The 27,051-nt window shown below is 44.9% G+C and overlaps 1 protein-coding gene across 2 annotated transcripts in view; it reads right to left on the bottom strand.

Moving 5' to 3' along the window:
* The window catches only part of GABRR1 (gamma-aminobutyric acid type A receptor subunit rho1), a 31,493-nt gene extending 7,687 nt beyond the window's left edge, over nucleotides 1-23,806 (bottom strand). The window contains exons 1-8 of one of the 2 annotated variants that reach the window (XM_044236391.1): nucleotides 23,688-23,806; nucleotides 20,122-20,138; nucleotides 18,349-18,380; nucleotides 14,553-14,557; nucleotides 8,215-8,321; nucleotides 6,763-6,830; nucleotides 5,395-5,618; nucleotides 845-927 (exon numbers count right to left, since the gene is read on the bottom strand). In XM_044236391.1, coding sequence (XP_044092326.1) covers nucleotides 845-927; nucleotides 5,395-5,618; nucleotides 6,763-6,830; nucleotides 8,215-8,321; nucleotides 14,553-14,557; nucleotides 18,349-18,380; nucleotides 20,122-20,138; nucleotides 23,688-23,806 — 655 coding nt within the window. The remainder of the gene's footprint in view (nucleotides 1-844; nucleotides 928-5,394; nucleotides 5,619-6,762; nucleotides 6,831-8,214; nucleotides 8,322-14,552; nucleotides 14,558-18,348; nucleotides 18,381-20,121; nucleotides 20,139-23,687) is intronic. The other variant, XM_044236382.1, reaches the window with a different exon arrangement.
* Between the last annotated feature and the right edge of the window lie 3,245 nt (nucleotides 23,807-27,051).

Below are 27,051 nucleotides of genomic sequence, written 5' to 3'. Positions count from 1 at the left end.
TCCTCCACCCCGGATGACTGGGGCCAGGAGATCCCTGACTCACTGCCACAAATGCAGGTAGGTTTCAAAGGTGCCCTGGGCCAAAGAGATTCCTCCCTAGGGCTTGGTCACCAGCCAGGAAGGGCCAGTGGGTGGGTGCTGGTATTCGCTTGGGAGGAGTGGACAGTTGGAGTTATGGGAGAGTCCAGACTGCGCCCATCAAAGGAAGCATTTGGGCAAAGACTGAAAAACAGAGCAGCGGTGTAGAGACCTGGAGATGCAAGCAAGTAGTTCTTGACGCTGTCTCAGTCTTGCTCTTCCCAGAGCTTGGCTCTTAACCTGGGCAGAGCATACATGCGTGCAAGTGTCCTGAGGCCCCTCAGTTGTGCCTGAGGCTCTCAAGCACCACCTGCGCTCACCTGGGCAATTCCCACGGGCAATTGTTACAAACATGTTTTTGGCATGAAATCTCTTCTTCAACAGAAATCTTTTTCAGAGGAATAATAAAAACAGATCAAAATGAGCTCACACATTGGACACCAGGTAGAAATAGCTACACATGGAGACCCAGATTTGCTGAGCCCTCTCCCACCACCCCCCAAGCTATTGCCCAGGTTCCCACAGAACCAAGTTTAAAACCATTGCCGTAGCACCATTAAAAGTGTCTATTATAGGAACGGAGGTTTTAGCCCCAAATTTGTTCCTGATTTTCAAAATAACCCTGCACTTAGATTTAATCTAAAAAAAAAATCACTGAAAACAATCACTAGCCATGAATGAGGGGTCTATGCTGTTCCTGCTAACTGAGAGCGGTGTTGGGAATTACTCGGGTTCTGTGGGCTTCTGTCTGGGACAGTCTACTCACAGCTTTCAATCTCAAGGGAGCACGTTTGTGTGTCCAGGGGAAATCGGCTGAAGTCCATGTTGCACATTGCAGTCACTGTAACCCTACAAGCAAAAAGACAAAAATCCAAAATTTCGGAGGCTGCAAAATACAAATGCAGAATGATAAACAGAAAAGGACTGTTCCGTAGAACTGCCTCCTTATAATTCATAAACAAGGTGTCAAGATTTAGATAAGTAGCTTAGGTATGATAAAGTCATCATAGTACTCAGGGTTTTATGTTTAACTCCAGAGTGTCTCTACCAACCTCTATCATCTTCAAACATATTAACGGTATTAACATATTGACGTATAAGCATATTAATGATATTAATGATATATGATCTCAATCGATATAAAAATGTGAAATTAAAAACTCCTATGATATTGTTTTGTAGAAGAAACCATAGGAGCATATATTGTTCTCTGGTTTTAGATAAATTCAATTTTTTCTTCTTTTATTGATTTTACCCATATTTAATATTTGTATTCAACATATCAGAAATAATATGAATGAAACACTTCTGGCAGTGGCCAAATGGGGAACTTTTTGGTTTTTTACAAAGTTGCTATTTTTATGTTGATAATAATATCTCCTACTGGGCATCGGTGTTTTTAGTGGATAATTCCACGGAGATCATGATAATGAAAAAACACTGAAACCTTTTTTGTACCAGCATAAAAACACTTCCTGGCATCTGGTGGTTTTGTTTCAGACTTTACATGGGAAAATGGGCTTCTGCATCAAAGGGAAAACAAACACGGATCATTAGTCATAGACGAAAGATCGCCCATCCCATGGGGAATCTCATGGCAGGACATGATTAAGAGTTATTGGCTGATACTGAACAAACTATTTTTCCTTCAACCACACACACACACAAAATTGCTATGTATAAGTTGTAGAAACTGTCTGGATGATTCATGGCCAAAAGAAAAAAAAATCACTTTTAATTAAAGTGAAAATTTCAAAGGAAAGAGCTTTCTTGAAACTGAATTATCAAATATCTGCCTTTATTTTCCCCATTCCAGTTGGGTATGGAATAGTTGTATTCTCAAAGGGATTTTCTATTGCTGGCAGCTGGGTAGCCTTATCTCCTCTGGAAATCCTGATAAACAGGGTGTCTTGAGTGGAGAGGAGTCAGGATAGCAGCTGACTTGGAACACCTAATGGGTGGACTTCCATTTCTACTATGCCTAATGGCATCCCCAACAAGAAACAAACTAGAAACTAAGTTTGGTGACTTAGAGCTAATGAAATCTCAAATGCAGGAAGATTTTGCTATCAACAAAAGGACTGAATATCTCTTCTCTTTGTATCAGAAACAGATATTTTTAGAATCACAGATACCAGACTGGTTCTTTGCACCCTGACTTGATGTTTTTCCAACCTGTAACTCACATACCACACATTAAACAAACACAGTTTGTGATTTAATCCATACTATGTTTATATTTGTTTCTCCGTATCTCATTAAATTGATTTATTGGGGAGCACCTGGGTGGCTCAGTCGGGTAAGTGTCCCATCTTGATTTCTGCTCAGGTCCTGATCTTAGGGTAGTAAGATCGAGCCCCTCGTTGGGCTTTGTGCTGGGCATGGAGCCTGCTTAAGATTCTCTGTTTCCCTCTTCTGCCCCCCCTTTTTTTATTCATTTGCTCTTCCCTTGTCTTAGATGGAAACTTGGCACACCCTGTGATTTTTTTTGCTGATGTCTCATGTAATAGTCAAAACCCTTGTAGGTAACAAAGCATGTCTCAATTCAAAAATGAAAAGAATTTGGTCCAAGATATTAAGCAACACTTCAAAGTTGATTCACATTAAGACTTCCGCTCCTCCTCCTGGCTAAAGTATGAAGCTGACATTTGAGTGGTCAATTCCTGCCCATCTCTGATCAGCTCCTGCACAGGCGGAAGTGACGGGAAGCAGGACAATTCCTTGGTAGGTGGCTTCATGCTCTCTCCTTGACGCTCTCTGGTAACCATGCTCTACATGGTTGAAGCTGACTCCTGGGTTCTTCATTTCCCCTGCTGGACCCCTCCAGGCTTCAGGGCTGTCTTAACCAGTCTCAACTCCCCACCCTGGCTCTTGGTTTACCCACCTGCTGTCCCTTCTACACACACCCAACTATTCCCAGCAACCCGGGGATACAGACTGGCCCCACCACACCCCCAGGGTGTTTAGATGGCTCTCTCTTGCCCTCCGACTGCACAACATCCCCCACTGGTAGGCACACATGTTCCAAGCTCTTGGAGAAATGCCAGGGAAGGCTCATGCCCACAGCTCTCTCCCAAGAACAATCTTACAAATCTTTTCCTCAGCCCTCAATCAAGGACTCTTTTTTTTTTTTTCCACTTAAAACAAACCTATGATTTTATTTGCGATGAAAAATCAAAGCATCTGTTTTTAGCCACAAGGGGGCTCACGGACAACTTTGATTCTGAACACACAGGAGGTTTTCCACTTCCTTGCTTCTTACGTAGCGCCTCTGTGATCACATGCAGCGTGTGCTGGGCTAGACTTCATCTGGCTCAGGATTTTATAAGAAATAGGAAATCATACTTAAATTATAAGTGTATGGGATTTATAACAGAAAGTATCACATAGGGGCACCTCGGTGGCTCAGTTGGCTAAGCGACTGCCTGCGACTCAGGTCATGATCCTGGAGTCTCGGAATCGAGTTCCACATCAGGCTCCCTGCCCAGCCAGGAGTCTGCTTCTCCCTCTGACCCTCGTCCCTCTCATGCTGTCTCTCACGCTCTCTCAAGTAAATAAATAAAATCTTTTTTTTTTAAAGTATCACATAGATTATTTTACTTGTGACTCATATGTTCTACATCCTTTTATCAGCCATGTTTACAGCAAGCATACATTCACCCCAGCCAACCAGTTGTTCAACATTCACCAGCACACCAGTGATCACGTGCCTTATGGTCTAGTCTTTTGTGTCCCTGGTGGTACCATCAGGTTGTGATGTTTTTTGGGTGGTTTTGGAGTTGTAGGATGCCTCGACAGCCTGCCTCAGATGGGAGGACTCCAGGAAGAACCACCTCAACACGGTTGGGGGAAGGGATTGTACCTCCTTGACCCTCCTGAGCACTTCTATGACAGAAGGCATCTCAAGCTATGGGGAGGAAAACCCCATACCTCCACTCTGTGCCTAGTAACTAATTGTTTAGATCCCAAGCCAGAGTGAGTCCTGAGGGATCACCATAAATATTCTTTTGGAGGGTGGAGGCAGAAATTCAGCTTCAACGCTGCCCTCTTTGACTCAGAAGATACACCATGCTCCTGTCCAGGCATCCCTTACTTAGACACTGGTATATGGATTCATCTTTACCAGAACAAAGTCTTTAAAACTGAAATGCACCAGGGCACCTGGGGGGCTCAGTCAGTTAAGCATCTGCCTTCAGCTCAGGTCATGATCCCAGGGTCCTGGGATCGAGTCCTCTGTCGGGCTTTCAGCACAGCGAGGAGCCTGCTTCTCCCTCTCCCCTCCCCCTACTCGTGCTCCCTCTCGCTATCTACACCCCCTGAATAAATAAATAAAATCTTAAAAAAACTGAAATGCACCATGAGCACAGCACAGGAGGAGTAAATCACAACAAACAGAGCCCCTTCTCCATGAAGGCCTTCGGCTCATCTGAACGCGTCCTCCCCAGTGGGACCATGAGTTTCTAAAGCTGGCCGAGCAGTAAAAGCCAGGCTGTGGCACCTGTGTTGAAGGAACGCTTCCCCAGGTCAGTGATAAATCAGCACTTGAACATTTCTAAGGTCTCTGAACTCCTAAGAAAAAAGGCCTATATTCTTCCTATGTTAAAAGTGATGCTCAGAAGACCATTCAAAGTCATAAAGCGGCCCAACTTGTGGTGAGAAAGGATAGCAAACATGCCTGTGGCTGGCCCGGTAAGGAAAGAGAATTTCTTTTAGCCCAAGTTCTAAGGTATACCTGAAAGATGGGAATTGAGACATCTAAGGAGGCAAGTCTTTCAGAAGAACACATTATCTATTTCGCTGCCTCCCACTAGAGGCCAAATAAACACAACTCGATAAAACTTGGATCGAAGTTTTTAAATTAAAATATAACCTGCAGGGTAAGGCATAAATCATAAGCATCAGCTTGCAGAATTTCCACAAATGTGTTTTTGAGACTAAATAATTTCTTACAGGTTTTTTCTCCCGCATAAAATAGCTTTCCCTTGACGTAGGGAACGTGGTGCCTCCTGAAGTGTTACATACTTGCTATCTGGTGGTGGGTATGAAGGAGGGCATGGACTTCATGGAGCACTGGGTGTTACCCGAAAACAACGAATCATGGAACACTACATCAAAAACTAATGATGTATGGCGACTAATAGAACACAATTTAAAAAAATGCAAAAAATAAAAAGAAGAAAAACAAAACAACAACCACCAAAAAAAACTAGCTATTCAAAGCCAAAAAGCAAAACTGCCCTTGCGGTTAGAGGAACGCTCTGCCTTCCCGCCCTGCTTCGGGAGCGAGAGGACCTCCAGGAAAAGAGGCAGCCTTACCGCAGGCTGTAGAGCACGGTCCCGTCGGGCTGCACCCGCAGCATGACGTTGTCCGTGGTGGTGTCGTGGATGAAGGAACGCTTGGAGTGCACGAAAAACATGTCTGGGACCCAGATCTTCTTCACTAGCCGGCCGTCAAACGTCATGCTGAGGTTGTTGGTGCTGGGGAAGGACAGCCTCTCGTCCTTCCAGTAGTGTCTCAGGTAGAGGGTCATCGTGAAGTCCTGGAGGGAAAGGGCAGAGAGGGGAACCGCACACATTGAAACTACTGGGTGTCAGCAGGACCCTGGGCACCCCATGGAGCCGTCACCCGGCTGGGGATGAAACCGCAGAGACATGGAGGTCTTCCCTCCAGTCCCTGGGGTTTGCTGCGGTAAGAGGACTGCAGGGGAGGGACTTAGCCAGACACTTCTAGCAAAATCCATGTCCCTGAGTCCCAACCCATCCCCTGGCATCTGTCTCCACCCTGACAAGGTGCTGCTGCCAGCACTGCTGACCCTCAGTATGTTGGGGGGGGTGAAGGGGGAAGGGAGGGCTAGATGATAAATGAGCACCCCAGCTTCTTGGCCCCTCAGCTGAGATAACTTGGAAGTGTGTTCTTTGCTGATTCTCAGAGTTCCCCTAATGGGACTGAGGTTCACAGCAGTGACTGGCTTGAGGACCCAGGACTTTTCCCTTCCTTCCCATCCCTGTCTCACCTTGCCCTATGCTCTTCGTGGGTTTTGGGGGATCATCTCACAAATAAACTACTTGTGCTAGAATGCTTCTCTCAAGTCTGCCTTTTGGAGACCCCCAAACTAAGTGAGGCTGTAAACAGTCCTGTAAGTCAGGGAGTTGTAGAACATTCCATTTTCCCACCTAAACCCACTGAAGAGGAAAAAAAAAGGACCCTTTTCAGCAGTTCTGCATTTCCACAGCCAGATACAGGATCTCCAGTTGTGGAATATCTGGCTACATGACAGCTGCAACCTTGGACCCTACTATTTCTGTTGGAGAGCTTTTGCCCAGAGTACACATGCCAGGGGAAAGAGCCTAGGCACTGAAGGGAGATCAACTTTGGCATCCAGCTCTGTGTCATACCAACTGGGGGCTTTTGGCAAGTGTCTTTTTTTTTTTTTTTTTTTTAATGATCAGTAAACACCTTTATTTCTTACAATCACTTCTTTTATACCTTCTACTTTGTTTTTTCTTTTCTTTTTTGATTGGCAAGTGTCTTCACCTTCCTTACCTACCTTTAAAATGAGTATGGGCATTCCCACGGCTCGAGGAGTTGTGAGACCCTGTGAATTAAGGCGTGTGGACCTCCCGGCCCAGCACAGGCCCCGTGTGACTCCACGTGCTCACAGCCCCGGCAACAGAGGCGCTTACCATGTCAACTTCTGAGATGCTGTCCAGGCTCTCCACCTGCACATCCACACCCACAGGAATGGCCGGACCTGCAAATGGGGCATGGCAAGACATTGATCCTTTTTACTTGCATTTTTACTACAGGCAGGAAGAGCATCCCCCCTGGAACCCCTTTCCTCCGCTTCCTGCCGGATTTGAAGGTTTGGCGTCCCCACATGTCAAACTGAAGTGAAACCAGAAATCAGAGGGTTGAATCCTGGGGCTGGTTCCCTGGAATATTCCAACAAAGAGCTTTTGTTTGTTTGTTTTTAAGTTTTTTGTCTGAATCATTCAGGTGATTCTAAGGAGGAGGTTCCTATGAAACTTTCTTCTCTGGTTACAAGTGCTCATGGAAAGCTACAGGGATGACCTAGCTCAAAGCTGGGTCTGATCTGAGGAGTGACTCCCTAGCACGGGGTCGTCCGCTCTGTTCTTTATATCTGCCTCCTGATTCTGTCATGGAAGCCAATGCCTCTGTCTGACCCTGAGGCACCCAGAACCAAAGCCACAGGCAGGCCATTTGCCAAGCCCACAGATTTGTATCTTCACCGCATGACAGAGTCGCTTGCAAGGGAAATGTGAGGCATCAGGGTGGCCTGGAAGCATTAGAATCTTTTTTTTTCTTTTTCTTTTTTTTTTTTTTTTGCATTTCTAGGCCACGAAAACATAATATTCATCAAGAGAAGGAAAGCATTATCAAGGGAATAGATTGCTGCCCCTCCCCTTGCTGGATGTGGGCAGGCATGGGCCACACTTGGATGGAGGCGGGTTTGGATCCAACAGCAGCAGGTTACAGATTTGATAGCGACTCCCATCTAGCACCTGTTTATTCTTTGGATGAATGTGGCTGGGAGAAATAAAAACATGAGGATGATTTCTGAAACAAATATTTTATTCCAGGAAGAAACCCATATGGATGAAAACCCTATTTGACACAGAAGGGGCTGAAATCTGCCAGCTGCAGGCTAAGCAGACAGCCCTCTGCACTAGATCATTATTTTCTCAAGCTATTTTCATTTAATTAAACCCAGCAGACCGCAGTCTGCCCTCGGATTGACACCCGAGCTCCGTCTGCCAGCTCCCAGATGAGTGCGAATTTTGTCCAAGGTTGTTATTTCAGAGCGTTTTCAGGAGGCAGCTTTGGGCTGCGGCAGCCCAGTCTTCCCCTGGCCCTTCCCACCGCCAGCTGCTGGCCTCACCGATCCCCAGCCTTCCTTGTCAGGAGCCGCGGCCTGAGGACAGCTCAGCTAGCTTGCCTGGAAATGGGCAGGGCTGGGCAGGGGCGACACCCAGAAGACCTGCGGGCTCCATCTTGGCCCCCAAGCATGATGGAGGCAGACCTGATTGGGGGAGAACAAAGCGTGTGTGGTCCCTTGGTTTGGTCTCTACCCGTGGACAGTCGGACAGACCCCACCACGAGTGCTTGTCTCATACCTCCAAAGCCAGGCCTCATGCTGAAATCATGGTCGTCTATCCTCAGAAGCTGCTCTGACTTGGTCAGTGGCGATTTGGTGATATCAGGGCTTCGCTTCAAAATGGGGCTGCCAAGGCGGAGAGAAACAGGTTCATCACAGATTCCAATCAAGACAGATTAAAAAAAATTTTTTTTTCAGTCAGATTCGATCGTGACTAGTTTGGTGGGTTGTGTTATTTCTTCTTTTATAAGCTATTGGATAGACTTGCCTCCTCTCTCCAGCTTTCTGGATTAATGAGCTCACCCGGCAGGTCCAAGACAGTGGTTTAGAATCATAACTGAGGGGCTTTAAAAAGTGCCAATGCCCAGAGCCCACCTCAGAGATTTGGATTTGGCTGTTCTGGGAATAGGGCCTGGCAATTGGCATTTATAAAAGCTTCCCAGATTATTTTATTTTTTATTTATTTTAAGATTTTTATTTATTTATTTGAGAGAGAGAGAGAGAGCACATGAGAGAGAGCATGAGTGGGTGGTCGGGGGAGAGGGAGAAGTAGGCTCCCTGATAAGCAGGGAGCCCAATGTGGGACTCAATCTCAGGGTCTTGGGATCATGACCTAAGTCTAAGGCAGACACTTAACCCATGAGCCAAAAACTTCCCAGATGATTTTAATGTGTAGCTAAGGCTGAGAAATGCTGGTCCTGTCCTTACTAAGGACTTAGTAAGGATTTACTGTCCTTACTAAGAAGTCTAAACTCCCCCAAAGCACTTCAGCCATTCTGGGAGAGTTTGAGCTGGAGGACAGAGACAGTGGGTGTGGGCAGAGCTTGGCACCCTTGACCTCTGTTGGCCCATTCTGCAGAAAGAGTTTGGACTTGCCCTTGGATGCCCACCATCCTTGTTCCATGGGAAATAGCTTCTTGTTCTTCTGCTGCCAAATTGCACCAATGGCAATCTAGAAGAGGTAATCTATTTACAGGGGCGGGCAATTTTAGGAAAGGAAATGCAGTGGAAAGTTGACATCCTGTCTTTGCTTCCAACTACCCCATTCCCCATCCACAGGTACCTCTCTGAATGACTTCTTGTCTCTGTCCAGACTTTCTTGGAGATACAAGAAACTACAAATATATGTTCTTAGTTTTCCCCCTTTTTAAAATCCAAATTTAATGTATTATATAAATGCTCCTAATTTTCTTCTTTTATTTAAATATACTTCAGCTTTTTTTCCCATATGTAAATATCCCAAGCCTCTTATTCTGTTTTATACCATGTAGTGTTCCCTACATGGATACACCATAACTCATATGACCATCCTCTATGGGTGGAAATTTGAGTTGTTTCTAGTCTTCTGCTATTACAAACGAAGCTGCAGTGGCCTTGGACGGTCTTCATTCACCCACCTGCACCAGCTCTAGAATCCACGGAGATCACTGACTACCTTCCCAGCTCCCCCTTATGCTAACACCAGTGTTCTCTTCAGGCTACCACCACACACACCTCCTTTCCCCTGGATTCAATGGCTTCCTTGTTCAAACCTAGGTTCCTGAGCTTCCCTTTTCCTCTGATGTTTCTGATTCAGTGGGTCTGGGCTGCGGCTCAAGAATCTGCACCTGTAAGACTTTCCCAGATGCCGCTGATGCCACTGGTCTGGAGACAACAATTTGAGAGTCACCGCTCTGGTTCCTTTTGTCCTCGGTATACACAGTTTCCTCCTTTATAACTACCTCAGTCCACCTTTATGTCCTTGCTGTCTTCTTTCTTGAAGAAATCTTTCATCATTTTGGTGGGGGTGGAGTGGGGGTGAGGGGAACCTGTCTGAGAGACAGAGAAACCCTGACACTGCCTACTCTGTGCCTTTAGGCAACTTGTTCCCTGAGACTCGGTTTCCTCAACCAATAGAAGGCAAAGTCCTGTGACCTGACAAGGAGTGTGAGGAGTAAATGAGATAATGTGCACAGAAGTACTCTTCAGACTCTAAAGGATACCCCAATGGATGGAGCCACTGTCATTACTGAACCGACAAGGAAGTTTCCTTTTGAGGTAAGGAAATTACTGCAAAGGAAGCAGTCCAGGGAAAGAATCTGAACTAGTGAGCCAGGACCAAGCTATGCTGCTTATGGATGTAGGAGAGGAAGACGCTGGGGACTTGAAGAGGAGGAAAACTGTTCCCTGTCACCTCTCACAACCTTTTCCACCCAGCGGGGCTGGGAGCCCTGCCATCTTTTCCTTTCCAGTTCTCCCCTCCTCTAGTCCCCCACCTTCTGCCTCCTGCTCCTTGGCCAGGGGTGGGGGTCGCTGCTGAAAGTCACCACAGCTCAGGTGTGGGGAAGAGACATCTTTAGATTGGTGTGCATGCATTTACCGTCATGCCTGTCTTACTTGTTGACATCTTTGTGTACTTCTGGTCGTTGTTTCTGTCTACGATGAAAATTAACACAGAGATGTGCTGGAGGCAGTCTAGATACTCAGATCAACAAAGCACCCCTCACTCTTCAGATCTCCTTCCAATATAGTCAGAATAAAATGTGAAAGAACATAACAAAACTATGAAGCTTCAGTGCATTAATTTAGCCTTTTGATGAGCATTTCCCCAGTACCCACAGGAGCAGGGATTTGGAGAATTAATTACTGAGAACCACTGGTCTGAGGAGGTCTGCCTTAAAATATCTGCCCTATTAGTTCACCCTGACTTGAAATTGATGCCATTCTTATCTTGGGTCTGCCACAAAGCTGTTACTATAGAGAGTAACACATTGCCAGGCGAAGTGCACTGCTTGGGCATCCTTGCTCTCTGGCTTGTGAATTCAGCCAAATGGGCACTGGCAGGAGATGACAGAGCAGGACATTTATTCCTCATTCTCTTCCTGCTTCAATCTCTGGGACTAGCAACGTGTCGATCTGTGATTACAGATAATCACAGTATCTTCAATAGGCTCCAATAACACTGTTTCCCCTCTGGGACAGGGGTAGTCATGGCTTCCTGCTGGTCCTTGTCCTTAAGGACATTGGCATCAGACATTCCCTGAACCTTGCCCACAGCTCAACGAGTAGTCCCTTTATTCAACTATCCATTAAGCCCTTTTGAGTACAATGCTGTTTTCTGCCAGGACTCGACTGAGGCACTCACATCAGGACTGATGCATAAGGATGACGTCATCTTTAGCAAAGAGGAGCAGAGGCAGGAGCTGGGCAGGAGCAGGTCCCAGGAATGGGTCCAAGAGTGGGGAAGGGCTAAGAGTGCAGGGAGCGCTGTCTGGGCTACAGGCCATCACAGCTGATGGTCAGCAGGGGCAGGGTGAGATCACAGGCCACTAAGGGCAGAGTCTGGTTTATCTTTAGCACCTCGTACACTGCTGGGTCCCTGTGGGCTCGCAACACATGTTAGTGGAATGAAGGAAAGAATTAGCCCCCTTGATGGGCATCTGAACAGGGAAGCAGGGGAAATTGAAAGAAAGGCTTGAGATAGAAATTGATCTTGACCCAGTTCTTTCTTTGGCTTCCGGCCAGCCTGAAACAGAGACGGGCTCTGAGACGCCACTGTCTCTCCCATCATGACGCTTAGACTGTAGCCTAGAAAAGACTCATAAGATCCTTAAAGTCTTTCTCACTGATGTTGTTTAATATTTTTAAATAACTTTTTTTTAACTTATACACCCATGTTAAATTTATAAAGTAGATTTAAATAAAAAGGAGAAAATAAAAACCACTCAGAAATCATCTTTGCCACCTGCATATACCCTTGTCCTCTGAAAGAGAACAAGAGAAAGAGAAGACACTGTAACCTGCTTTTAAACTCAAGTTATGATATATCATGAAATATTTTACATGGCATTGGCATCTTTTTACCAACCAGGCATATGATAATTAATTTTTTTAAAGTAGGCTCTGCACTCAATGTGGGGCTTGAACTCACAACCCCCCGATAAAGGGTTACATGCTCTACTGACTGAGTCAGCCAGGGGCCCCTGATTGTTAGTCTTGAAATGAAGTATGGCACACAGCTGGTAATAGGAATAAGAAACACTGCTTGAATAGGACACTGCCAGGTACTGTGCTAACTTATATTACACGTGTTATATTACACAGTAGGCTTTATTATTATCCCCATTTCAGGGGTGCCTGGCTGGCTCAGTGGGTTAAAGCCTCTGCCTTCAGCTCAGGTCATGATCCCGGGGTCCTGGGATTGAGCCCCGCATCAAGCTCTCTGCTCAGCAGGGAGCCTGCTTCCCCCCACCTGCCTGCCTCTCTGCCTACTTGTGATCTCTGTCTGTGAAATAAATAAATAAAATCTTAAAAATAAAGAAAATATTATTATCCCCATTTTATACATGAGGAAACTACGACAAAGGGGGGTCCGAATAACTTGTAAACATGATGGATTCGGGAGTCAAATCCATAGGGTACGGCTCCAAGTGTTGGAAGCAAGGTTGGCCACGGTGCCTCATTGAAAGATTTGGTTTCCATTGCCCGAAATTTGGGTTAGATATAGAAGGTCCAAGCTTATCTTTCCCCTCACATAGAAGTTAACATGGACCTTACACAAAACTGATGCTCACTTATTTATTGAATGAGCCTCTGGGAAGTTATGAAGAAAATATAGACATATCCCAAGTTATGATGATATAGGTTGACATTTGAGACAGTTTTTTGGGCTGAACAGAGGGTGTACATTTTTTGAACCACCCACGTCCATCTTATCCTCTTGGACAGAATGAAAAGTTCTGACCTACAGTACATCTTGATGTGTCCTTGTTATAGCTCCTGGTCAGCTTGTATGTGGATAATGTTTTCCCAGGGCCCCTCTCAGAACTCTCTCAGAAGTTGGATAGAACAGGGATGGGAACCTGAGATGAGCCAAGGCGCCTGCGGCAGTCTCCCTCACTTCGCTGATAGCAGAACGCCTGGTAAGTTATACTTCACTCTGCTGATTATGTCATCTCTGAGAAGACAGAGAACTTAATTTGGATGAGGAAGGGATTTTTTCAACCAGCTAATGGAAACAACCTTTTTTTTCATGCCATTGGTAATCATCACATCTACATAAAAACTCCTTTCCAGCCTCAGCTCCCACTCTGTCCCCCAAGTCATGCAGTTGCCCATTACCCCTCTGTGCTTTTTGTTCCTGCCATCCCATCTGTCTGGAAAGTCTTTGCCACCATTCTTCATACATCTTCTTACCCATACCATGCCTTCCATGCCCAGATCAAATATCACCTCCTCCTGGAAGAATTCCCAGTTTTCCCCCCTTCCCACCAAAGTCACTACTTCTCCTCTGCCTTTATTAGAATGTGCACCAGCTCCTGTGTGTGTGTGTGTGTGTGTGTGTGTGTGTGTGTGAGGGGAGAAAGCTTTTGACCACTTCTTGCACTTCACCGTGAACTCTACCAGGGAGGAACTCTACCTCATGTACCTCTATAGCCCCAGCTCCTCGCTGTGTGCAGAACTCAGATTTCACAAAAATACATAGAAAATATGGAGGGAGAAGCATAAACTCAAGGGTACATTCTGAAGAATCAAATGGTCCTGTGAGAAATGTGCAAAGGAGGTCAAGGTTTAAATGAGGGACACAAGAAAGGTGCTAAAGATAAGCAGCTTTCCTTAAAAGTGTATTCTGAGTCAGGGGAGTGTGCAGAGGGAAATACTCTGGAGGAGAGCCAGCAATGTTAGCCAATGATTAAGGTAAGGCTGAGCCTCTGCTAATAGAATTGAGTCTCCATCAAAGAGACTGGCCTCTGCATTGGGAAGGGAGCAGTGAAAAGAATGAGTTACTGCCCAGAATAGTGAAAATGCTGGCATGAGATCACCTAACTCAGGGTTTCTCAGCCCGACTACACTTTGGGGTCATCCAAGGAACTTAAAACCTCCCAGGCCACAGCCCATACTGGGAGTGGGACCCAGCCATCAAGAGCTGTCAAACCTTCTCGGTCAATGTTAAGAACCACTGTTCTAATTTTTGTTTAAGTGGAACTCAAGCCTACAGATCCAGATGAATCACAGCTCAGGAAATTTAAGGATTCTGCAGTAGAGAAAAATCTGGAAAATAACAGAGAGTCCAGAGAACTGGGGACAAGAGATTGACAAAGAAGAAAAAAAAGTATCATGAAAGCTGCTGAATTAAGCTCCAAGATGATTCCTGGCCACATCCTAGAACTTTGATTACAAAGACAACTTAGGAACTTGCTGTGTCCCATCCTGCCAATGGCATGAAACCAGTTAGGGCTCAGACAGAGCGAGATATCCTACACTATCTCCTTTCCTTGGGCGGGGATGGTGGTGGTGGTGCTGTTTGCTCTCTAACTGGCAGATCCGGGGAGTGTCCCCAGATGCTGTGCGTGGTGTAACTGTCCTCCAGGCAGAGACGAGCCCTAAGGGCTGCCTGGTAGGATGAGGGTCTGTGCGGGAGCTTCCTATCTGCGCCCGTCACAAGATGGCCGAGGTGAGGCCCCGGGCCTTTAGGGGTTCACTGAACTTTATGGCAGTCAAGCCCTTTCCCGTACTTTGGCTCACACAGTCCTTATAATAACCCTGAGGTGACAGACCCAACTGACTCCCCTTTACAGATGAAACAGACTTGAGGATGTGCAGTGACTTGTCCCCAGTCACGGGGTATGTGGTAGCTCTAGGTCCAAAAGCCAGGGCCTCATGCCATTTGGATCCACCACCCCCTCCCATTGAGCTTAGGAGCTTTGGTGATACATTCTTGGGGTTGCCTATCACTGTTCCTGCCCAAGCCAGAACGTCCCCGGAAATCCTCAAAGACACACATCCTGGGCCCCTTATTGCCTTATGGGAACATACATTGAGGGCTAGGATGGCAAGCCGAGTAAGGGCTTGGGGGTGGGGTGTTACCTGACTGTTTTATATGGGTGGCCAGGGAACACATCCCTGAAAGTGGCAATCAGACAGAGGCCTGTAGAACGTGAGGGAACCACATGCTGAGGCTACCTAAGAGTGCTCCTGGCAGAGGCCGGGCAGGGACAGAGGCTAGGGGCCGGGGGGGGGGGGGGAGGGGGTGCTGCTCAGTTGTGGCAGGAGCAGCAAGCCGGCCAGTGTGGCCATGGAAGGGAGGTCGGAGAGGAAGGCGGGGGCCAGACCAGCTGAGTTTGCTCTGCGGCCCACGTAAGACTGAACACGGGGCTACTCTCCAGTGTCACCCTGAGTCAGGCCACTATGATATTTTGTACACTTTTTAATATTTTAAAAATATGTTTATATTTTTTATTTTGTATAATTTGTATACTTAGGACATTTTGTATATTTGAGACAATGACCTGATACAGCAGGAAGGACACCCGTCAGTGAAGAGGCAGGCGCTCTGCCTCAGGCCTCAAGTTTCCTAGCTGATGAGAGAATACAACATATTTCTGCTTTCTTTCTTTTATTTTTTCTAAACCTTTTTTTTTTTTTTAATTTTGTGTACGTATTTGACAGAGAGAGAGAGAGAGCGTGCATAAACAAGGGGAGTGGCAGGCAGAGGGCAGAGGGAGAGGGCAAAACAGGCTTCCCGATGAGCTGGGAGCCTGCTGCGGGGCTCGATCCCAGGACCCTGGGATCACGACCTGAGCTGAAGGCAGAGGCTTAACCATCTGAGCCACTGGCACCACAACACGTTCCTGCTTTCTGTCTGTTTCCGATAACTCTGCTGTGAAATAAGGGGTTGGGCCGTGGGGGAGCTTGGAGACCTTTTAAGCCTATTCCAGAAGGCATCCCCTCTATGGGACTAGAGGTAACTTACAGCCCCAGCCTCGTGGGTGGATGGCAGTGTGGGAAGGGTCTGTCCATTGGCAGAGCCCCACAAATGTGGTTTTGGTTTCTTCCAGACCCACCAGCACAGGCTGTGTGTGAGTGAGTGTGTGTGCATGTGTGCATTTAATCTTTATTTATCCAATAAGGATGTTACCCTAATGTTATTTATGTTATATTTATATTTCTTGAATTGCTACAGAGGTTGTACATTTTTCCACATAGCGAATAAGTATTTTGTATTTTCTTTTGGGTGTAAATAGTTCATTTCTTTTGATTTCTTACTAAGCTGGATTTTTGAATAAGTAACCAATAATCTGCTTTTCAAACCAGAATGCTGGGTTTGGTTTGTATGTAATGGATATGTAATGGGTAATTTTATGTGTCACCTTTGCTTGGCCATGGTACGCAGTTTCTGGTTAAACACCAGTCTGTTTAAACAAGATGTTGCACTGAGGGTTTTTGTTATGTTTTGTTTATTTGCTTTAGTTTTTATTGAGAGACAGAGAGAGAAAGCGCGTGCACGCGTGCAGCGGGGGAGGGACAGCAGGAGAGGGAGAGAGAAGCTTAAGCAGGATTCCTGTCCAGTGTGGAACCTGATGTGAGCTGGATCCCATGACCCTGAGATCATGACCTCAGACAAAATCAAGAGTCAGATGCTTAACAGACTGAGTCACCCATGTGCCCTGAAGTGAGGTATTTTTAAAGATGTGATTAACATTTACATCAGTGGATTTTAAGCAAAGCAGGTTGATTTTCATTGGGTGGGTCTCATCCAATCAGAGAGAATAGAGATCAATTGATTGATCAATCAATCCAATCATAAGAGAAAAGGCTGAGATCCTCTGAGGAAGAGGGAATTCTGCTACCAGATCGCCTTCAGACTTGAGCTGCAGCCTCAACTCCTGTTGCTGTACAGTTAATCTTTCTCCTCTCTCTCCATACATGTATATTACACCACATCTGTGTCATGCAATGTATCTATGCAACACTGTATATACAGATAGATACATATTACAAGCAGCCTGGTGGTTCCGTTTTTGGAGAACCCTAACACAGGGTGTGAACTCTCCTTGACGCTGGAGGTCAGCACACCTATGGGAGACCTGAGCTGCCTGGAACCAAAAGATATCAGGCGTTGTCTGGTGTGGGTGAGACCAGCCCAACTTCAGTGTGGCTTCTGATGCTATCGTCAAGTCCTATCTGGGGCTCATTTGATCAAGCTTTCTTCTTGCCACCATGCACTGACGCCTATTCCCACCAACCTGGTGGGTCCTTAGTACCAACACCCAAGATGCTATCGCCCTCCATGGGGTCAAAAGGGCACAGGAAGACCATGTTTGTTTCCTTACTTCTCAGGTAAAATCTTGACCTAGATCATCTCTTTTATCTTCTACATATGTCCCAACATAAATTCCACATGTGTTCCCATTTGAAGACACTGGATTACTTTCTTTTAATTTAAAGCTCTAATTTTTTTCCCACCTATTCTCTTTATCAGAATTCTCAGATTGTATTTTTCCCATTTATTATAGTTCTTTAACTATTTTCTAACTCATAAAAATCTGTCCCTAATTCCAATGCTGCCTTCTTTATGAGCAACCTGTGTTTAGTGATCATATTCTATTCACTATATACCTATGTGCCTTTGGACATGTTAGACTCTCAGTAAATGTCTTTTGAGTTCCCACAACTAATTAAATATACCAGCTTTTTAAAAACCAAAACCAAAAAAGCAAGCAAACAAAGAGTTGGTTTGTCAAGGAGAGAGCCCACAACGTATTTTGGTAAATGAAGTAACTGAATGAACTTCTTTATCTTCCCCCACCTCCTACCCTCCTTTGTGATGCTGAGGGGAGGGCCCTGGGCATGGAGAAATGAGAGGTGTGGAATTCTGAGGGGATTATGCAGCCATAATCTTGTAATAAGTGTTACATGTTTTGGGGCCCTTCTCTTCTTATCCTTAAGTGATGGGATTTCTAAGGTCCTTGAAATTCTGACATTCTGTAAAAATTATTTCATTAATGTGTGTCACCCCCATAAACTGTCAACATCTCAAGTGATCGCCATTGCCTCCCAAGCCCTGGGCACAGTGCCGGGAATGTAGTGAATACATATTTGTTGGATGAATGAAGTATAGGAATAGCAAGAGTTGGGACTCACTCATTTATTTATGCTTAACATTTCTCGAGTATCTACCTTCTATCAGATATGGTCCTTGAACTTAGGGTGACAAGGATAAAGGTACAAGTTGAGCCCTTGTTATGGACTGGACTGTGCCCCCCACCCCCCAGTTCATATGTTAAAGCCCTAACTCCCAGTGTGACTGTTTTGAGTGATTGGTTGTTAAGGAGCTAATTAAGTTTAAATGAGATCATAAGGGGACACCTGGGTGGCTCAGTTAGTTGAACACCTGCCTTCGGCTTGGGTCATGATCCCAGCGTCCTGAGATTAAGCCCCGCATCAGACTCCCTGCTCAGTGGGGAGCCTGCTTCTCCCTCTGCCCTCCACCCTGTTTGTAGCTCACTCATTCTCTCACTCTCGCTCTCTCTCTGACAAATAAATAAATAGAATCTTTAAAATAAATAAATAAATAAGATCATAAGAATTGGGCTCTGATCCAATAGGGCTGGTGTCCTTACAAGAAGAGGAAGAGGCACTAGAGATACCCTCTCCACCACTCTTGGCAAGCATCTAGGAAGGGTCATTTGAGGACCCAGTAAGAAGGGGGCTGTCTATAAGCCAGGAAGAAAGCCTTCATCAGAAACAGAATTTGCGGGGCGCCTGGGTGGCTCAGTGGTTAAAGCCTCTGCCTTCGGCTCAGGTCATGATCCCAGGGTCCCAGGATCGAGCCTCACATCAGGCTCTCTGCTCAGCAGGGAGCCTGCCTCCTCCTTCTCTCTCTCTCTCTCTCTGCCTACTTGTGATCTGTCAAATAAATAAAAATCTTAAAAAAAAAAAAAAAAAGGAACAATTTGCTGGCACCTTGACCATGGACTTCTAGCCTCCAGACCTGTGATAGAATCACTGTTTATTGCTTAAGGCACCCAGTCTGTAGTAATTTGTCATGGCAGCCCGAGCAGACTAGTACAGCCCTCAAGGAGCTCATAGTCTAGAAGCTGCAGCAGATGAGGAGTGAGCACTAATGCTGAGAGATTAGTCCTCTGAGATGGAATGGATTGGTTGGGGGGAGGGGTTGCTGTGGAAGCTCAGAAGTAAGTTGCCCAGTTGAGACTGAGAGGCGGGAGGTGGGGGGCAACGAGGTCTCCTCAGAGAATGTGATGTGTCTGGGAAGCATTGAGGTACCCAAGAAAGAGAAGGAGAAAGAGGAGAGGGAAAGCTGTCATGAGCAGGGGAGCCACCACAGGCCTCAGGAAACCTTCAGGCTGAATGGCAGGTCATACCTGGACAAGAGCCAGCAGCCCAAAGAAAAGAATCAAAAGTTCAAGCAAACCATCTGGAGAAGGAAGGGACAAGATGAAGAGAAAACACAACTTAGGAGAAAATCAAACTCCTAGATACTTCGGGCAGTCAGAGACCCAGTTCACAATCCAGTGGCTTGTGCTCGTCAGGATAGGGATTTGACAGCAAGTATCTCCTGTATCATCATCATCATTGCCTTTCTACCACCTTCCCCCTTCAGCACGTGCACCCGCTGGGTCTCTGCTGGCCTGGGAACTCCTGCCCGGCTTTCTCTCTCACTCTCATCTGTCACAGCCTTTCCATTCCTGCTGAGTTTCTTGTACGAGTTACCTATACCCACCCCATCTTCTCCCGGCTCTTCAACCCACTGTCACTCTTCTCTGAGGTCCTCAGGGGCTCTTAGCTGCTGTGTCTTTGTGTGATCTGACCCTAGTGTCACTCCCTCCCTCTGGAAACCCTTGATGCTTCGAGGGAATGCCTCTCTAGTCTGTGAGTCTCTTGAGGGCAAAATCTGTATTTGCTTTAGGCATTGGTGAAGCGCCCGTTGCCGGTGTGGTGCCGGCCTTCAGACAAGCATTTGGCAACTGTCGAATAAATAACTCTCTTGACATCTTTGACACCTCTCCATTCCAGTCATACATCTATTTCTCTGGTCCTTCTTTTCCAGCGTCCCTCACCGAGGAAGGCTTCTACCGCCATCCTCTCCTTAAATGTTGCTCTTCCCGAAGGTTCTGTCCTTGATCCTGTTCTTCTTTCACGCGACTTGCTCTCTTTGGGTCGCTTCTTCCACCCCCGTCTATGATGACTTCTGTTAGATCTATGTCTCCAAGCCCATTTCCCTGCTGAGTTGCAGACCTGTAGGCCTCCAACTGGACAGCTCTCTCTTCGCATCTTGGGAAAACACCCTCAGGTCCATGTGTTCATAATGAACGCCTCCTTCCCCCACATCTGCTCCCCATCCTGCCTTGCTTTCCCTGACACTGCCTTCTATGAGGTCACACAATCCAGATACCGGCTAGTCTTCCACCTGATCGAATTCTGACAATTCTAGCTCCTTAAAGCTCTTACATCCATCTCCCCCAGTCCTGTTCTTTCCACCCATACCCTACTTGAGGCTTTCGCCCTCTCTCACCTGGGTTACGGCATAGGCTGTGGACAACTTTCTCTACGACCCTTCTAGCACGCTTCCCATCCTTCTATGCTACTGCCGCCAGTGTGAGCTCTCCAAATTGGACGTCAGCTGAAGCTATGCAGACCCACTTCACCTTCCGAATACACCGGAATGCCTTAAACGTGACAAAGCAAGTATGAGAATGAAACTTGCAACTTCTGGTAGACCAGCTGGCATTTGCCCCAGGGTCTGTGGTGTAGACAGGCTATACCTCCATTCTTCCAGGGAGGAGGGAGAGACAATAACTATTGATCCATTCTAGAAACCTTGTCCAATGCCCTTGCATTTTGATATTTACCAAGCATGATTTGTGAGGAAAATCCCACTGAATGTGCCTCCCATGGAGAGCTTGGGAAACAGCTCTTGAGTTATTTGCCAGGATGGAGACTAGAATGAGGCAGGTAAGGAAAAAAACCTAAGGAGGAATGCCCTCGGGCCCATGCACCTTCTTAAATTCTGCATGGTGGGTACCTCACGGGTCTCACCCCGTTGCGTGCACGTGTTCACTGTGCTTCACATTTCATTAGTAGAAACTATGAAGAGAAGCCTGCATACAAATTACCAGCAGTTTATGAGTTGAGAATCTGGAGGAAATTAAGTGAGCCCTTGAAAAATGAAGGCTACATAAAAATAAAACTTAACCTGGCGGGGGATGTGTAAGTTCGGTCCACTGTTCTGGAAAGCCATTTGGCTAAATATATCTGGAGCTTTAAAGTTCTCGTGCAGTTTGACCCAATATACTTCCAGGAGTCTATTCTAATTAAAAAACCCTATATATGGGGTGCCTGGGTGGCTCAGTGGGTTAATCCTCTGCCTTCGGCTCAGGTCATGATTCCAGGGTCCTGGGATTGAGCCCTGCATCAGGCTCTCTGCTTAGCGGGGAGCCTGTTTCCCCCTCTCTCTCTGCCTGCCACTCTGCCTACTTGTGGTCTCTGTCTGTTAAATAAATAAGTAAAATCTTAAAAAAAAATCACATATGTAAGGGTTCCTGGCTGGCTCAGTTAAGCATGTGACTCTTGACCTCAGGATTGTGAGTTCAAGCACTTTATGGGGTCATATAGCTTATTTAAAAAAAAGAAAATCCTATATGTAGACAACTATTCTCATGTACAAAGATATTCATGTATAATATTTATAATAACAAAGGAAGCAACTCAATGTCCAAAAGCAGAGGAAACTGCTTAAATGGTGCTAAATTATGTATTATTATGCATCATAATGCAGTAATTGAAATGATAATTATGTAGGCTGTAAATAAGTAAACATGCAAAGTCATATTAAGTAACTTGAGGTTATAAATGTAACTATATGTATAGAATAGTCCCAAACTAGTTAATACTCAATATGTGCTTAGACAAAAAGAGTGAAAGAAAATACACAACCATGTTAACAACGTTAACACCCATAAATTTTTGGCTTGGGGATTATGGGTGAATTTTGTGTTTTTAATACACTGATCCCATTTTTTAAAAATTTAAAATTATAATAGTCATATACGAATTTCATCATAAAAAAATGAAAGTTTTATCAGTAATTTTTTTAATTTAATTTTTTAAAGATTTATTTATTTGAGGGGGTGACAGAGGAGAGGGAGAGAATCTCCCTCTCTAAGACTCCTCTCTAAGTGTGGAACCCAGCCTGGGGCTAGATCCTCCCCGAGCTGATCCTGGGACCTTGAGATCATGACCTGGGCCAAAACCAAGAGTCAGATGCTTAACTGACCACACTACCAGGTGCAAATAATTTTTTTTTTTTTAAGAAAATCTATTTCACTCTCTGGGACTTCTCTTCATCATTGGTGTTCACCAATAGGTCGCCACTCCAGCTCGGTTTAGGAGAGAGGCTGAGAAGTTCTTGGTGACAACCAATAGGGTTTGTCGCTGCGGTTGCTCTTAATCCTCCAGAGCACATTTGATTCAGATAATCTCTGTGGCTGTACCGCTCCACAAATTCCCGTTTGCCCAAGCAACCTGAGAGTCTGAGGGAACCAGGGCATATGGCTTGTACTCAGCAGTCCCCCTCCGTGCCCAGGACTTCCCACGGTCCCCTGATATTTGAGCTCCTGGTTATGTGATGTCGTTAAAACATCCTGGAGTGCTGTGCGCCGTCGCTGGCTGTCCGGCAGCCCATGTGGGAAGGGCTCTCAAAACCCAGGAGGGGGGCATTGAAGAGTCAGAGCCCCAGCCCTGTCACTAGCCCTGATCTGCAGAAAGCTACACTTCCATTCACACTAATTGATATTTCGGACCTCTGTTCATATTTCCGTCCAGAGATAACGAGACCTGAAGCTGAATTTGGACCTAAAGCTGATAAAGAACTGAGAATCAAGAATGCCCTGTCTCTCTCTCCTCATCCGTAAAGAGGTAGAGCTGGATCAGGTTTCCTCCAACGATGCTATTTCACTGATGAATGTGGGGCTAGCAGGTGTGCGGCTGTGCACTGCCATCAGTTAGTGACCGGGGCTGCCATCAGAGCCACCTGAGTGAGTCCAGATGCCAAAGGGCCGTCCACCTCTGCCCCCACTGCCTCCTCGGACCCTGGTATGGGGTGTAGTGTAGTGTAACTTCCTTGTCCCATCCCTTTTCTGCTTATACAAATCTTTCATTTTATATAGTTCCTCAGAGCTATATAGTACCATTGACAACGAGCAAGCAACTGGTCTGCCGCAGGTCCGTCCCTGCACCTCCCCATTTACTAGTAAAGGACAATCAATTGACCCCATCTAGCCATACAGCTTGAAGAAAGCTGCCTTGTTTTCTTTTAAAAGACACCAAAAGAGATTCAGATCCACGAATGTACCAGAAATAATTAGAACTAAAATCATTCTCACTAATCAAAGACCCCATTGGTCATTTGAGAATTTGCAGATTTGTCCCAACCTAGGAGGCAGACATCAAATAATTGCCCTTAACTTTTTAAAATGAGGTGAATATATTCTTTTTTCTGGAGTCTTTTGCGTAAGAAAATTCATAAGAGATTCGCAATGACAGCACTCTATCTAATCTAACATCATTAAAAACAACATAATTCCAACCTCCTAAAAGGGAGAGAGCAGGAGAACAAAGGGAAAAGGTGGGGAAGGACACCCACATAAAACACCGTATGTTGGAATTGCCTCGGGGCAATACCGTGAGCTCTATCCCCAGAAGTCCACTCACCTGCCTTTCTTAGACATCTCGTGTACTTCTCTTCGTCCATGCACTTTGCTTTCAGTGGCCCAAACCCATCCCCACCACAAAATGAAGACTCCAACTTTCATATTCTGGACAGCCAGCATGGGTTTCCAAATGCAAATGGTTCTCTCAAAAAAACAGCAAAAAGAAAAATGATGTTCTTTTCTCTTTTAAGACATTATTGGTCTGTTCATTAATTCCAAGGATGTTTACTCATGAAAAAAAAAAAAATCAAGCCACAGTATGTAATCTGGAGAGCAGGAGAAAGCAATTTCCACTAAACCTATAAATCCTCCTACGTCAGATGTCAGGGATTTTCTGAACTGAGGTTGAAGTCCTATGTTCCTGTTTAACAATTATTTCGGCTGGTCTATATTAGCTCATCATCAGATGTGGTGAATATGTTAGTAAAGATCTATATTTTCTGGTCCAATGAATAGAAGGAAAATGGACCAAAGCAATTTCCAAAATGAGAAATGCTAGAGGTACTGACTGCTTCCTATGCCAAGTTAATGAGCTCCTCCCTGGATCTATTTTAAGCTTCCAGCCATTATTATTTGCTTTAGCTGAGGGCTGGATTTGCACAGCTCCCTGCCCCCATTCCCGCCTCTGCTGAATCCACAAAAGCCTGGGGCTTCCTACCTGGGCAGGTTGTCTGTAGGGCTGAGGTTGGGAGGGCTAGGTGGGGAAGAGGATTTTTTGTTTTTGTTTTGCACAAAAAGAACCAAATTTCCTTGTCAGCAGTATTATTTGTATTATGAACTTGATCAGACTTTTCACATTTAAAAAATACCAGAAATAAATTAGGAATAGCCATTAAGTCTGTGGTATCTATTGATAAAAGAATGGGCCCCAAATGGAGTCACTTATGCTAAGCTCCATGTCACCAAACCAAGACTTAGTTTTGGCCCCCCCCACAGAAATGTAATCTTAAATGATTCAATCAGAAGTCACCTAATTAGCACTAGTTAGTAAACTGCCTGATAGACCCTTGCCATCCCCTAAAGGAAAGTAACCTTGTAGTAACGATCTACTTTTTCATCTAGTGTAACTTCCTTGTCCCATCCCTTTTCTGCTTATACAAATCTTTCATTTTATATAGTTCCTCAGAGCTCCTTTCTATCTGCTGGATTAGATGCTGACTGATTGATGAATCATTGAATAAAGCCAGTAAGAGCTTCAAAATTTACTCGGTTGAGTTTTTTAAACACTGTATATAATTTTTCTTTTTCTTTGATGCTTATTCAAAGACTGATATAAGCAATGGGCCAGCGTTTGTGTCTTCAATAAAAAAGGGCACTCCCAGACCTTGTGGACAATGATAGCACAAGGTCCTTTAAACCGTTGACCCTTCAAATCTCAGCTGACATGGCTTGGATAACTTTCAGAGTATATTGGTGGAACTTAGTCAGGATTTCCAAGACTCTTTGTAGCTGAAAAGCAGACAGAGAATCTATCTATGCTAACCCATCATCCATAAGAAAGAGAATTAATTATGTAAGACCAAACAAATTGGTACAGGAAATTTTATTGAGGTTATTTGGAGCACTGTTGACTTGTTTTAATGTCCTATTTGTTGGATGTGTAAGGAAACCTTTCCTTTTTTTCTTCTTATGCTGTATGCAATTCACAATAATTTTGTAAATCCTACTGTTGTAAACTAAAACAAAACATTTAAAAATGACATGCGGTTCTAACTGACACAATTAATTACCCTCCTCAGGTAATTCAGAAACTTACTTAGTCTCTTTACTTTCAATATAATTGTTTACATATGTTCAGTAAGTATCTGTCCTCCTTTGTGCCAAGACATAATTGGAAGATTCCATTATGCAAGCAATGCCTTGCCTGGAATATTGTAGTTGAGAATGATGCTCAGTTGAATAGATGTGACAAGCCATTCTAAAGAACAAAGGGTGGGGCCCCCTGCTGGCTCAGTAGATAGGGCATCCAACTCTCGATCTAGGGATTCAAAGTTCGAGCCCCACGTTGAGTGTAGAGATTACTTAAAAAGAAGATCTTTTTAAACATTTTTGAAAAGAATAAAGAACAAAGCTTGGCTGTAATTATGGAGTGAAAGCTTATAAAGTCCTCCCAGGAAAACTGACCTGAATGAGTTCATAGGGTCCAGCCTGATAGTTAGCAAGGAAGTTCACTTCAAAGGCAAGCCATTGGGATATTTTTTCAAAACCTCAAGGAGAAAGGAATTTACCCAAATGTAAAGGTACTGCAGCTGAAATCTGGTGGAGTATCTTGGGACAACAAATAAGATGTGTTTTTCCAAGTTTCTTTATGAACACTTACAGATGGAAGTTAATTTAGGACCATTCAATAATGTATGACTCTAGATTTCTCCAAGTAGGCTGAGAGGAGGCCTGTCTAATCAATAAACAATTGTGATGCACCTATCTAATTAATCAGCCAAACCTAATGAGACCAGCTTTTTTTGATGATCAAGAATAATCTTTAAATTATGTATGACCACAGGGGGAAGGAAGTCTGCCAGGAGAAACTGTCAGATACTGAAAGGGACCAAAGAGATTATAGGGTGTCCTTGCAGTAGAATGCTAAGCCTTGTCCAGCGGACCCTCCAGGGATTATCTCATCCTCTCGGGATGTGGCCTTTGATTGTCTTTGACCAGGCTATTTTACAACTCTGTCCAAGTAAACATCAACATGTTGAGAGATGATAGTAAGGTATCTTTTCTGTCCATAGCTTTGCAAAGTATTCCTTTTGTTCAGTACAGAATATAAATCAAATCCTCATATGAACTAGTTGTAACATCTTACTAGCCCTCTTGCTAATTAATGAGTTAAATAAAAACTTTGACATGTGTTCATTTTTATAGTTAGATGAGAGTTATGATTAGATCTTCTTATATAAATTATCCTTTAACAGCAGTCAATAAACAGATGTTGAAGATAATTCAGTATATAGAAATAAGGGCAGAATATGTGATGTCTGCAGAAGTCAACACAAGCCAAGCATGATTAGACACTCAATTGTATTTCAGTGACTTACTGACCTGAAGAATCAAAGTGGCAAAAGGGAAAGATCCTGGGGCTGAGTACACAAAAATCTCTAGGCCAAGAAGGCATTGAGGGGTCCATTAAAGGCTCTTTGGTGCGCATGTTGTAATATTGGAAATGTAGTTCTTTCTAGTTTGGAGGACCCTGGACATAACCAAAGAGGGTAAATCCAGATTTCTCATGTTCTCAGAGAGCTGGCTCAACAGGTCTGAGTCTAGCTCAGCGCAAGAACAGGCTGATGCTAGATGCCCAGCCTTCCTAACAAGGCCACTTCTACCACCAGACAGAACCCTATGGGGTGAGGTCCTGTCTTAGAGCC

Source organism: Neovison vison, chromosome 1 (assembly GCF_020171115.1).
Source record: "Neovison vison isolate M4711 chromosome 1, ASM_NN_V1, whole genome shotgun sequence".
NCBI classification, from domain to species: domain Eukaryota; kingdom Metazoa; phylum Chordata; class Mammalia; order Carnivora; family Mustelidae; genus Neogale; species Neogale vison.
The sequence above is the reverse complement of the archived record's forward strand: the minus strand, read 5'-3'. Positions and strand labels throughout refer to the sequence as shown.